The sequence below is a fragment of the Cucurbita pepo genome, chromosome 1 (assembly GCF_057944985.1).
Source record: "Cucurbita pepo subsp. pepo isolate OVF chromosome 1, ASM5794498v1, whole genome shotgun sequence".
Lineage (NCBI taxonomy): Eukaryota > Viridiplantae > Streptophyta > Magnoliopsida > Cucurbitales > Cucurbitaceae > Cucurbita > Cucurbita pepo.
The window spans coordinates 19,269,497-19,281,938 of record NC_141798.1 but is presented as its reverse complement, the minus strand read 5'-3'; the positions used below and the strand labels follow the sequence as shown (position 1 = coordinate 19,281,938).

General features: G+C 37.2%; 2 protein-coding genes across 3 annotated transcripts; one reads left to right on the top strand and one right to left on the bottom strand.

The window, feature by feature from the left end:
* Positions 1–435: 435 nt before the first annotated feature.
* PNSL1 (PsbP-like protein 2) lies at positions 436–2,901 on the top strand. 2 transcript variants are annotated; one of them, XM_023678986.2, is made up of 8 exons: positions 436–613; positions 680–779; positions 1,398–1,481; positions 1,554–1,624; positions 1,719–1,841; positions 1,922–1,993; positions 2,093–2,189; positions 2,636–2,901. In XM_023678986.2, the coding sequence occupies exons 1-8, from the start codon at positions 557–559 to the stop codon at positions 2,737–2,739; spliced, it is 708 nt and encodes a 235-aa protein (XP_023534754.2). In that variant the 5' UTR covers positions 436–556; the 3' UTR covers positions 2,740–2,901. The 2 variants fall into 2 exon arrangements, with proteins under 2 accessions (XP_023534754.2, XP_023534746.2); XM_023678978.2 differs by having other exon boundaries at positions 438–613; positions 1,551–1,624.
* A 297-nt stretch (positions 2,902–3,198) lies between these two features.
* Positions 3,199–12,275, bottom strand: LOC111796191 (ABC transporter B family member 6). The gene is made up of 11 exons (XM_023678937.2): positions 11,610–12,275; positions 10,604–10,658; positions 10,332–10,507; positions 10,015–10,215; positions 8,633–8,892; positions 8,237–8,547; positions 7,896–8,116; positions 7,447–7,787; positions 6,021–6,814; positions 5,660–5,901; positions 3,199–4,956 (listed from the first exon to the last, which is right to left on the bottom strand). Exons 1-11 carry the CDS (start codon positions 11,976–11,978, stop codon positions 3,727–3,729), a joined length of 4,200 nt encoding a protein of 1,399 aa, XP_023534705.2. The 5' UTR covers positions 11,979–12,275; the 3' UTR covers positions 3,199–3,726.
* Between the last annotated feature and the right edge of the window lie 167 nt (positions 12,276–12,442).

The window sequence follows — 12,442 nt, the reverse complement described above, 5'->3', positions numbered from 1 at the left end:
ATCAAATTTAGATAAATACGAGATGTTTTATCGGTCGGGTCGGGTCGGGTCGGGTCGAGTTTGAGAGGAGGAGATTTAGGATCATCTTCCAGACTTGGTATCTATATATATGAACTAAAAAATTATAAATATTTTGTAATATATATTAAAATTAATTTTTTAATTTTTTAATTTTATTTTTGAAAGTTTAAAAGTATTTTTTATTTTTTAATTTTATTTTTGAGAGTTTAAAAGTATTTTTGATACACAGTATATTTTTTAATTTTTTAAAAAAATTAAGAGTGTTTTAAAGTTTTTTTTAATAATTTAGTAAAACAAATATTTAATTTAAAATTGGTATTGATTTAATAAATGCACAACAAATAAATAAATAAATAAATAATAATAATAATAATAATAAAAAGACTTTATCGGTTTAAACCTTACAAAATTCGGAAAGGGAGAAAGAAACAACAGAAGAAGAGTGGTCAAGATGACCACAGAAACCCAACCCGATCAGATAGCATTCTAAGTTTCCATTTTTTTTCCATTTCATGAGAGCTTCTTTGGATCAGATATGGCAGTTTCAACCTCATGCTTGAGTTGGGTTCCGACGTCCGCATCTAATTGGAAGGTTAGTAATTTGATTGACTGATCTTACACAACCCAATTCTTGAATCTCATTGTGCTTTAATTCCAGCCGAGGTTGCTTCCTTTCAATGAGACATCAACAGCTACTTGTTCGTATTCTTCCTGTACTACCGTCATTTGCTCAACTGAGAGAACTTCCCGTGTGGAAAGTAAGACTTGTAGTTTTAAGTTCTTCGGTTGTTTCCAATGCTTGAGGTTTTGGTTTTGCTTCTTATGCGATGAAAATGCTCGTTTGGTAATTAATCTGATTGCTTATTGGTGGATATTTGTTTCAAATTTAGAGAACTGTGGAATTATATGAGATTTGTAGCTTGCATGCAAGGTGTTTGTAGAAATGTCAAAAACAAAAGGGGCTTCGAAGATATAGGTTCAAACATGGTGACAACCTATCTAGGATTTAAAATGATATGAATTTACTTAGCAATCAAATGTAGTAGAGTTTGGTAGTTGTTTTTTGAGATTAACCAAGGTGTTCGCAAATTGGCCTAGACAGACATTGATGTTTGAAAAAGAAAAAATCGATGATAACTTCTATGTGACTTCTATGGTTTTTAATAGTGGGATTGTTCTCTCAATAAGTATTTGGATTAAGTTCTTCTTGGAATTTTAGCAAACTTATGACTCACTTCTATGGTTTTTATAGTGGGAATGTTCTCCTAAAATGGATTTTGATTTGTTCTAATTGGAACTTTTCTTTTCTTTCGCTGTTTTCTCAAGCCTAGATTTCCGTATGACCGTAATATTGTGATGTTGAATATTAACATTAGGTCAATGCAATAGAAGGCCGCTTCTGTTGGGAGTTGGAGCTCTAGCTACAAGTTTATTTGCTGCAACTCCCCTATTTGCTGAAGGTATAAATTCACTTCTCTCTGATAATCTAATGTTGGATTCTAAATTAATTTCGTGGTCTGTATGCGCAGAAGTCCCGAAAAATTATCGAGCATTTGTAGATTCTACAGATGGGTATTCCTATTATTACCCTTCTGATTGGAGGGTAAGAAAAATTCATCCAGGAGAAACATGAGATTTTTCTGTATTAAACCAAAGAATATACTAAAACAAACAATTTTGAAATGTTCCCTGTCCAGGAATTTGATTTTAGAGCACATGATTCGGCATTCAAGGATCGATACCTGCAACTACAGAATGTTAGAGTGAAGTTCATACCAACAGAGAAAAAGGATATCCATGAAGAAGGTTCATTAGATGAGGTAAAGGAATCTTCAATTAAAATCATATTTGATATACTGGAAAGATTTCTGAATAATTAACTCGGACTTGACTCGAGCAGGTTGTTAACTTTTTGGTAAAACATCGATATGCTGCACCAAATCAAAAGGCTACCATATACGACATGAAGGAGGTTTGCATCTTTATCAGGCTCTCCAAATCCATATTTCTATATAGTTATCTTGAGGTCTGTTTATGGACATCTGGTTGATCTTTTATTTACCTGTTTCAGCGAACAATTGATGGGAAAAATTATTATACCTTTGAGTATAAACTTAGTTCTAGAGCATACTCCCGCACCTCCTTTGCAACCATAGCCGTTGCAAATGGTAAGCTCATATTTTGTACCTTTAGAGTTTTGGACCCTTCCATATTTTGATTTACCAGCTCTAAATCCCTTGCTTGTTGCCCTAGGATACTTTTTTACCCAAGAGATGTTTGGAAAAAATTTCATTCCAACAGAATCAAAGTTAACCAAACTCATTTGATCGAGTTGTATTCTGCAATCTTAAACTAGTTCATAACTACCCTATATTTTGTGAGTTGAATACAATTTGATTCGTGTTAAAGTCCCCGATCTTGAGCTGAATTAAACCTGTATTTATCCCTTGCACTTGTATATTCTGATGAGTTAATAGAAGCATTGCAAGTTTTTTTCCTTCTTGAATTTAACACGTGGGAGAATCAAATCTCTAATCATTTAGTCGATGATATATGTCTTAACTGATTGCTATCCTCAGGTTCGGGTTAAAACATTCCTTTTTGTAATATGCAGGTAGGTACTATACTTTGATAGTTGGGGCAAATGACAGAAGGTGGAGAAGGTATCGTGACATGCTTAAAGTGGTTGCCGACTCATTCAGAGTGTTGGATATCTGAGCTGTTTCTAAAGGTCGTAAATCACTCAGTTTCTCTATTTTAAAATTTCCCCTTCCATTTAATATGTAGCACTATTGGATATTGTTGTGTATATAGTTGGTATATAGCTATCTCCCTTGTAAGGTATATCTTTTCAGAGCCAAATTACTTCCCATTTGTCCACAGATGAAACAAAATTAGAATGCATTAGATTCCATGGGTTTAAAAATTCTGAAACATTCAATAATTTCAAGATCTCAAGAAATAGTAAGATGGTTCTAAAAATTTCCTGTTGATCAACCAAAATACTTGAATGAAAAGGAAACGAGTTCGTTGGGTTAAAACACAACCAAGATACTTGAATGAAAAGGAAACGAGTTCGTTGGGTTAAAACACAACCAAGATACTTGAATGAAAAGGAAACGAGTTCGTTGGGTTAAAACACAACCAAGATACTTGAATGAAAAGGAAACGAGTTCATTGGGTTAAAACACAACCAAAAAACGAACAGCTATTGATTAATTGTAAACGACGTATTTACAAAGGTTACAGACAGACGTATTCTTCCTCTTCAGCTTCCCAAGATTCCTACGAAGATTCATCATACACAAGAGAGAGGAGTCTTTGAAGTGAAAAATAAAATTTAGAAAATGAAAACCACACCTAGAATTTGAACCCACCCCCTATTCTAATCATTCAATAAACAAATCAATATACCATGGAGACAAACCCAATGGGATTGATGCTTGCCTCCTAAAGAATATGGATCTCTGGCCCCAAGAGAAGGCCCTCTTCTGTCAAACTCCAAAAAGCTCCTAATTCTGTACCCTACTACGTCTGAGCAAAGAAACTACTATTTCTTCTGTCCGATCTGATACCCCTAGCTATGCATGATGAGCTACAAAATCTCTCCGAGGAGTTCTCTTTATCAGAATCTCAAACAGGGCAGATGGAGCTAACGAAGGCAAACGAAAACGCAATGTGTTTTGAACAATCAGATTCCATAACTTAAACAAGTCGATGCTGTCGTAAACCCTTACCAAAATGTGGCTGCATCAAGCGGACGTATAGGCCGTTCTTAGCAACCAAGGAATCGTGAGTACCCTCCTCCACTATTCGACCACCATTTAGTACCACGATATTATCAACGTGCCTCATCATTGCAGCTCTATGGGCAATCAGAATGGTTGTTTTGTTTCCCATGATTAAAGTGTCAAGAGCCTCTTGCACGACCCGACTTGACTCAGATTCGATCGAGGAACTTGCCTCGTCCAACAAAAGGATAGGTGCGTTCTTCAATACTACCCGAGCTATTGCAATTCTCTGTTTCTGCCCTGGGGTTAGATCCACACCCCTCATTCCTACATGTGTGTCATAACCATGAGGCAGGCTACTAATGAAATGGTGAGCATTTGCTATTCTAGCAGCCTCTTTCATTTCAGCTTCACTAGCATTGTGCCTTGCATATATAATGTTTTCCCTTATTGTTGTTGAAAAGATTATAGGTTCCTGCTGAACAAGACCTAAATGATTCCTCAACCATCTCAAGTTATAGGTCTTCAAATCTCGACCATCCAACAAAACTTGACCCGCAACGGGGTCATAGAATCTCTCAATCAACGATATTATCGTGCTCTTTCCCGATCCAGAAACACCCACCACTGCCACAGTCTGCCCACCATTAACTTTAAGACTGAAATTGCTCAATACCAAAACTTCGGGACGAGTAGGATAACAGAAATCTGCATTTTTCAGTTCAATGCTTCCATAGACGTTAGGCGGCTTCAATGCCGAGTTATCATCTGGGTCAATCTTTGGTACACGGTCTATGATCTCAAATACCGAAATGAGCAACTTGCGTCGTTTAAGAATATACGGAGCCAACCCAAAAGGTTCCACCAAGGCAAATGTTGCAAAAGAGAACACCATGTACACTTGAAGAGCAATAGGCAGCTCCATAAACCTCTTTTTGACAGCAAATGCAGTGTACCAAAGAAGAAGGGCATTACAGGCAAAGAGCAGAAACTGTGAAAAGCCAAATGCAAAACCAATTGCCATCCCATGAAGGAAGCTCTGCTTAAAAATTTTGTTAAGTTGCAATCTGTAGAGTTCCATAACCTTATTTCCAGCACAGAATGCTACTACGGTGTATATGTTTCTTACTGCATCTTCAAGAACCAAGGATGCTTTCCGGTGCATCTCCTGGATGCCCCTTGAAAATCCAGCAAGCCATAACTTCTGCAGTATTCCACAAAAGAAAAAGGTAATCTTATGTTGAATATGTAAATAATTTTTATTAAGGAAAAATACCTTCTTGGTCCTTAATCTTTTACTATACTTACCATTTACCATTTGGTTCCTAGGTTTAATTTAGTTCCATTTGGTCCCTATGTTTCACACGATTTTACATATTTTACATATATACCCTTGAGTTTTTATTAATACTCATTTTTTGTAATTTATGTTAATTTCTTATAAATTAATTATCGGTGCCCAGCGTCCTTGCTGGCACACCGCCTCATATCTACCCCTTTTGGGGAACAGCCTCTTCACTGACACATCATTCGGTGTCTAGCTCTAATACCATTTGTAACGGCCCAAGCCCATCGCTAGTAGATATTGTCCTCTTTGGGCTTTCTCTTTCGGGCTTACCCTCAAGGTTTTTAAAACGCGTCTGCTAGGGAGAGGTTTCCCTACCCTTATAAAGGGTGTTTCGTTCGATCCCACATGAAAACCCTATCAATTCTATTTCTCCTTTCTTCCTTGGTACTTCCCTCTTCTTTCTTTCTTTTTTTTTTTTTATATAGTGCGGATGGGTGGCAGATAAAATATCCATGTCCATGAAGTTCACTTAAAAGGTCTGGGCTACCATAAGCTAGCATTTCCTTTGGAAGATAATTTGGAAAGCAAAAAATTGAACTAAAAAGAAAAGAATTCACACCTGTGCAAAGGCAGAAACAGTCAACACTGGCAACGTTGCCAATGCCACAAGTGCCAAACGCCATTGTAGCACCATTCCAATAAGAAGTGCAACAATAACAGCAGCACTATCTTGAATAAATATGGAAAGTCGGTTGCTAAAAGTAGCTCGTACGAATGTAGCGTCATTTGCCAAACGCATGGATAGAGTGTCTGCACTGTTTTCCTCTTCATCAAACCATCCGACTTCATTTCGTAGCATTGCTGTTATTTTTTGGGGACAGAGTATTAAAAAGACATAAATCAACGTTAACTGAAATGCATAAACAATTATATTCCATGTAGGGAAAAACTATACAGAAACTAGAAGATAAAACACTCACCTGAAAACATCATTCTCCGAACTCGCTCAGTCATTTTCTCCCCCATTATTCCGAAGTAAAAATGTTGAAGAAAATTGGCAATCACTGTGACAAAGCCCATGCAAGCAATGATCAAGCACCATTTGTCTACTTCATGCTTTAGGCTATGGCCTTCATCCCTTTTGTAATATGCTGTTATTATCAGAGCAATTACATATGCGAGAAGAGGATTGAAAGATCCAAAGATGGCAGCACCAAGACCTCCTAAGACGGCATAAAGCCACTCTGCAAAGCTAAGTTCAGCAAGCCTCCAAAAGGATGGTGACTTTTTATGCTTAGTATCCTTTTCGTCCTTTGCTTTCATTTGAAAGTCATCTGATCGACTGTGCAGTCTACTGAAAGTCTGTGAATGAGAACGTTCACTTTTGGGATCAGATGTTAAGAGAGGTGAAATAGGTGACTCAGGGTCTGAACCATTTGACATTTGACGATTTGTAGATTGAACATCAATCTTTGGTAACTCCGGGAGTCTCATTTCGAAACTATCCTGCCGCCTGATTGATGGTTCCTTGTCAACAGAAGAATCCAAGGTCTGACCATTTTCAGATATCTTTTCAGGAGGGGGGCTAGAAACTTTAGGTGATTCATGAGAATTGTTATAAACACCATCTGTCGACCGTAAAACACCAGGAACCCTCTGAAGAGAGGGTGACTTCATAAATTTAGGGGATGATGGTTCTTGGACACTGTGACTCGCAGAAGAATCTTTTTCAAATTGGAAAGCTGAAGTATCCTTGTAATTTCTGACTGGCATCCTGAATGAAGTCATAATATAGAAGCAATTCAGAAGAAATAACCAAGAATTTCAACTATCCAAAGATATGCAGCAATATAACCTTTAAATTTCTTTTTCCAGATAAGAGACATGACTATCGTTAAAGGATGAAACTGGTAGTATGTATGAAAAGGGAAGATAAGAAATCCAACCCGCCAAAGAGTTCTAAAAAATGTCCTCCAATTGGAATTCTAAAATAGCAGAATTACATTTACAATTAACAACTATCTTGATCAGGTCTTTAGGTTTATTTTGGCTCTATCATTTTTTAGTGGTATCTTTGTTTGCACTTTTGCATTATTTCTATCTCTTATCAATGAAAGCTTGATTTCTATCAAAACAAATAAACAAACAATTAACAATCGTGCTCATCTGAGGAAATTTTGGAGAACTCGGCTAAAATTTCTATTTTAGTCGATAGAGGTGAGGGAGGGGATTTAATCCCAAGATGGGGGTTGCATTCTAGTAGGTGATTTTTTCGAGTTGAGCCATCAATAGAAGAAAATTTTGCTGCAGTTGATCAGAAGACTCCTACAGCAGAAAATAAAAGGCTGGATTTCGAAAGAATATATGACAGATGGAAAACATATAATGCTGGACTCTTAATTATACCTTCTGGGAAGCTTTGCCGCTTCTTCACACTTAAGAAGTTCGGTGTAAAGACCATCAAGGCTCAACAATTCATCATGAGTGCCCATTTCAACAAGTTGGCCCTCCTCCATCACAGCAATGTAGTCTGCATTCCGTATTAGGCTAAGCCGTCGAGCTATAATTATTGTTGAACGTCCCAGCATGAGAAGATCAAGAGCAGCTTGCACAGCTTTTTCAGCCTCAAAATCAAGACCACCAGTTACCTCATCAAGCAGCAGAATAGATGGATTTAAAAGCACCGCTCTAGCAATTGAGAGTTTTATTTTCTGCTCCTCCATCAGTTCGATTCCAGCCCTTCCTACCTGATGATTGAGTCTTTAAAAAACTAAAGAACAATGGAGGAAGTTGGAACTCGTAGGACAATAAATGAGAGAACTCGTAATCATATCTTCACATGACTTTTGGTTTACCTGTGTGTCATATCCTTTCTCAAGAGAGCTAATAAACGTATGTGCATGAGCTATTTTAGCAGCTTCTTCAATTTGGTCAAGAGTTGCATTTCGCCCATATGCAATATTATCTCGAATGCTCAAACTTAGTAAGGCAGGTTCTTGTGTCACTAATCCTATCTGACTTCTTAGCCACTCTAATTTTAGGCTTTTTATATTTTCTCCATCCAAAAGAACTTCTCCTGCAGCAAAAAATAAGTTGATAGTTTGAGGAGCTAAGAAACATCTCAAGTTTCACTTTCATTAAAGTCCAAGGAAAGGATTATAAGGAACCAAGAGAAGCAAGAACACAAATTTTGTACCTAATGTTGGATCATAAAACCGCTCCATCAGTGGGATTATACTGCTTTTTCCAGATCCATTTCTCCCAACAAGTGCCACAGCTTTTTTTGCAGGCACGGTAAGGTAAAATCCACTCAAGATGGGAATTTCAGGGCGAGATAGATAGCTGAAATATACATTACGAAATTCAATATTCCCTTGAATGGAAGATGGAGTGACTCCATCCTGATTACTTCCAGATGACGATCGACTTATCATCTCAAAAAGTCTATAAGCAGCTATTCGTCCTTGGTCAAATGAATAAAAGTTCGTGGCAGCTTGGTTTAGCCCTCTACAGATAAATAATATACATAAGGAGAAGTGGGAGGATGAGACGAGAATTTCAATTTTGAAGAAAAAATGAAAACCACACTTACAGGCCACTCAAAATTATAGAAAATAGTGCTGTTATAATCTCTCCTCCATGAGCTTTCTGATGTGTGACCAAGAACCTCCCAACCCAAAGTTGCAAAGCACAGGAACATATTGCAAGCCCATATGTGAATCCAAGCCCAAGACCTTGCACAAGGCTGATCAATATACCATATCTCAGAGTTGCTTGTAACGATGTTGCATAAGAATACTTGGCTAGTGTTTCATTTGTGAACGCATACAGCGTCCTGGCATAAGAGACTGCCTGCATAACATAGGTTCAATACTCATTTCAAAACAATGGAAATCACACATTTTCCCAAATTCTACCCAATATGTAATATTTAAATGAAGAAAAGGATCACAGTTTTGCAGAGCATAAAATCAAGTCTTGCACCTTTTTTTCTAAATTTCCACACATACTTCAAAAAGTAAGAAAGATTATTTGCTACATTGCAGTCCTCAAAAATGTATAGTATCTCACAAGAAGCCCGGAAATAGAATCTAGAGCGCCTTGTCATCCACTATCCACTTCCTAGATGGCCAAAAGCTTCAAAAAAAATTATTTAACATGATCTATTCCAGTCCTATAGCATTTTTTTGCTATAATAAGCGTCTGGCCTTTGTTTTAAAGAAAATCATGGAATAATTTGGTTTACTTCTAATATTCTATTATGTCTATCTTTGGGGGTATGCAAATGAAGGTGTTGATGCCTTTTGCATCAGCTGATCGAAAACCATTTTTTTTAATCTATGCCACAAGAAGAAATGGATAGCCATCTAAATCCTCTCTCCACAATTTTTGCATATGTTTCTTCCTAATAATATATTTTCTCACCCTCCGCCTTCAAACTTTGACTGTTCTCTCCCATGATACCCTTTTACCCAACTCCCCCTTGCCCCCTCATCCCTCTCCTCCATCTCATGCTCCCACTATACCCCCATTATAGGTGTAATTCGTAGTATCCAAGCTGAGAATAAATGATATCTATTACTCAGCTTGAGGGGAGTGTCGAAGGATATTTGTGGAATCCCATTAAGTAAAGGAAGTAGTTGACCTCCCAATTTATCTAGCCTAGATTTATTTAAATTTTAGTTACCTAGTATCTAGAGATTATTATTTAGATTTAGTTAGATTTATTGTGAACTAGTAACTGGAGATTTATTTAGATTTATCTTATCTTGTTACCTATTATCTAGTATCTAGGGAATTTAGATTATCTATCGATTTAGATTCTATGAAAATAAATAAGGAAGACAGTAGTCTAATTTAGACTTGCAACAGTATTAACAATATTAGAAGTGCAAAATACTATAAGTTTCCTGATATTGTAGGGGGTAGGAACCATATCCCCTGAAACAATGAAGGAAAGAAAAAATAACGCACCTGCTCTGCAATGCTAGCAGCTTCAGCATATGCGTCTTGAATATTTTCAGCAAGCCTGTGAAGAAATATATTTGATATTCCTCCAGCAGCAACTATGAAAGGACCAGTGCCTAAAGTTATGAGAGCAATCTGCCAGCAGTTAATAAATCCAATGACAAGGCCACTGAAGAATGTAGCCATATTGTGTATATAGTTTCCAACCTGAAAAGAGTGCAAAAATGACAAGGATGGTCATAAAAATCCCATTGAATACATAGAAGAGGAACAAAATAACACAAATTATAATTCTCAAGCCCTAATGGGAGTCCAGAACATACTTTTTCACTGAGAGCAGACTGAATGAGCAGCACGTCACTCAGTACTTGGCTCACAATATCCCCATTGTTGCCATATGTATCAAAGAAACTCATATCTTGATTAAGTAACACTTGAACATATCTGGATCTAATGACAGCAGTCTGCCTTTCACCAGTCAGAATCCAGCATGAAACCTCTATCACACAGACAAGTTAGTTGATTGCCAATAAAATCAACTTAAATATGATAAGGAATTTCGGATAAAGCAACATTCAATAATATTAGATCTTACCAATCCAACCAGCAACAAAAACACCAATTGCAATATAAACAACTCTTAAAGCAAGCTGCAAAGAAATGAAATCCAAACAAAAATTTTAGCATTTCTCACTAATTCTGACACGGGCATGAAATTCCAGAGACTGAAAATTTTCAAAAAAAAAAAAAGGAGGTCATGTACACAATTACACTCAACTCCATAATTTTCGTCCTCCATTCTCAAACCAATCATCAAAGAGAATGAGATTAACAAAAGTAGAATATGAATGCAAGCAAAAGGAATGCTTCTAACACACGTTAGTCCCTACATACGCCATGTCTTTAATATATGTAGAGTCAAGCACCTAAGTTACAAGTTAATTAGCCTTGGATCCACTACAAGGCGTTCCCATAAGAATGAGCTGAGCAATTCAGCATTTATACTTCAAAAGTAGAAGGTAGATAGATATACTCCAATCAACTGATTGTGATGATGGAACAGAATACGAGGATTAAGAATACACCTTAGACATCTAACATAGCTTGAATTATTTAACATTCCTATAAATTGTGCAATAATTGAGCTAGGAACGGAGTAAATGCACGAATTTTCGTGCCACTAGAATTGAAAATGAAACAATTTTGGTCATTAATTTACAGCTACATCAAGATTTAGCTTGCTGGTAATATTCAATTCACTTTGTAATATTCAGAACACCCAGCTAGTTACACAAGTGAATAGAAAAGGAAATGGTATATCTAAAAATGGGAACTATTATTTCTAGTAAAAGAATAAAATTTCCAAATGAAGGATTCTCTTAGTCCTACTACGAACGCAAACCAATCAAGAACAAAAGAGAACCACTCCGGAACGTATATTCTAAGCCCAGCCACCTTGACCAAGAAAATTGGCTCTGAAAAAATCCATTTCCGGCACTTCAACCTTCAAATTTAGCAATTCCGGCAGAAACAAACACAGCAATCACCACATGCACACAATAAATCCCCAGAAGGAGGTTTTTCGAGAATCAGTTACTGACCTCCCTAAATCTTTCATACTGCTGTTCGTGAGGAATCCTCTGCACATGGACAATCTTAGCAAAGTAATGAAGATAAATGACCAAAGCAGTACCATGTGCTGCAGCGGCAATCGATCCAACAACCATGAGAGTCCAATCAAGCCGGTCGGCACACGCAAAGAGCCGCGAAAACGGCACAGCAGCAGGAGGCGGCTCAATCTCCTCAGGCTCCTCCATCTCTTCCGACTCCTCAATCCTCTCGCCAGTAGGGTCATTACCCGGGTCAAGGTACGGAGACGGAGATTCCGGCGGCTCCGATACCTCAGAGACAGGAGTCAAGGGTTGTATATGAGGTGGAGACCACCCAAACAACCCCCGAGAGATCATCATCTTGAAGAAGAAACTTAATCCCCTCCCTCACCCTCCGTCAACTCCAAAGCAGAGAAAACAAAAACCCTGATTCCCCCTAAATTTAGCCACAGATCTGCTAAATTCAGAGGAATTTTTCCGAGTCCCAAAGAAATATACGAAGAATTGTTCCTGTTTCTGTGATTTCAGTATCTCCCTCACCTCTTCTTCTTCTTCTTCTTCCTTCGTTCCCCTCCTCCGAGGAAGTGTTCTTGTTTCCTTTTTCTTTCAGTTTTTTTTTTTTTTTTTTTTTCCTGGAGAGCACAAAAAAATAGTTGTTGCAGGTGGGTAAGACTGAGTCAGATATGGCGGAGATAGCAGGCAAATACTTGACTCACCCAAAGTATCACCAAAATAACAAACTTTAATAATAATAATTATTATTATTATTATTATTTCCCTTTTGCCCTACTTTTAACGGTCAAATTTATCCTCATTGCCGTTTG

What these genes read in the sequence shown, in the direction of transcription:
- PNSL1 (XM_023678978.2), top strand. Translation starts at nt 557, where the DNA reads ATGGCAGTTTCAACCTCATGCTTGAGTTGGGTTCCGACGTCCGCATCT. An exon ending in AAGAAGGTTCATTAGATGAG is followed by an intron (nt 1,842 to 1,921) that starts GTAAAGGAATCT and finishes TGACTCGAGCAG; the next exon opens with GTTGTTAACTTTTTGGTAAA. An exon ending in CCATATACGACATGAAGGAG is followed by an intron (nt 1,994 to 2,092) that starts GTTTGCATCTTT and finishes TACCTGTTTCAG; the next exon opens with CGAACAATTGATGGGAAAAA.
- LOC111796191 (XM_023678937.2), bottom strand. Translation starts at nt 11,978, where the DNA reads ATGATGATCTCTCGGGGGTTGTTTGGGTGGTCTCCACCTCATATACAA. An exon ending in AGAAAGGATATGACACACAG is followed by an intron (nt 7,788 to 7,895) that starts GTAAACCAAAAG and finishes CTCAATCATCAG; the next exon opens with GTAGGAAGGGCTGGAATCGA. An exon ending in GCGGCAAAGCTTCCCAGAAG is followed by an intron (nt 6,815 to 7,446) that starts GTATAATTAAGA and finishes GACTTCATTCAG; the next exon opens with GATGCCAGTCAGAAATTACA.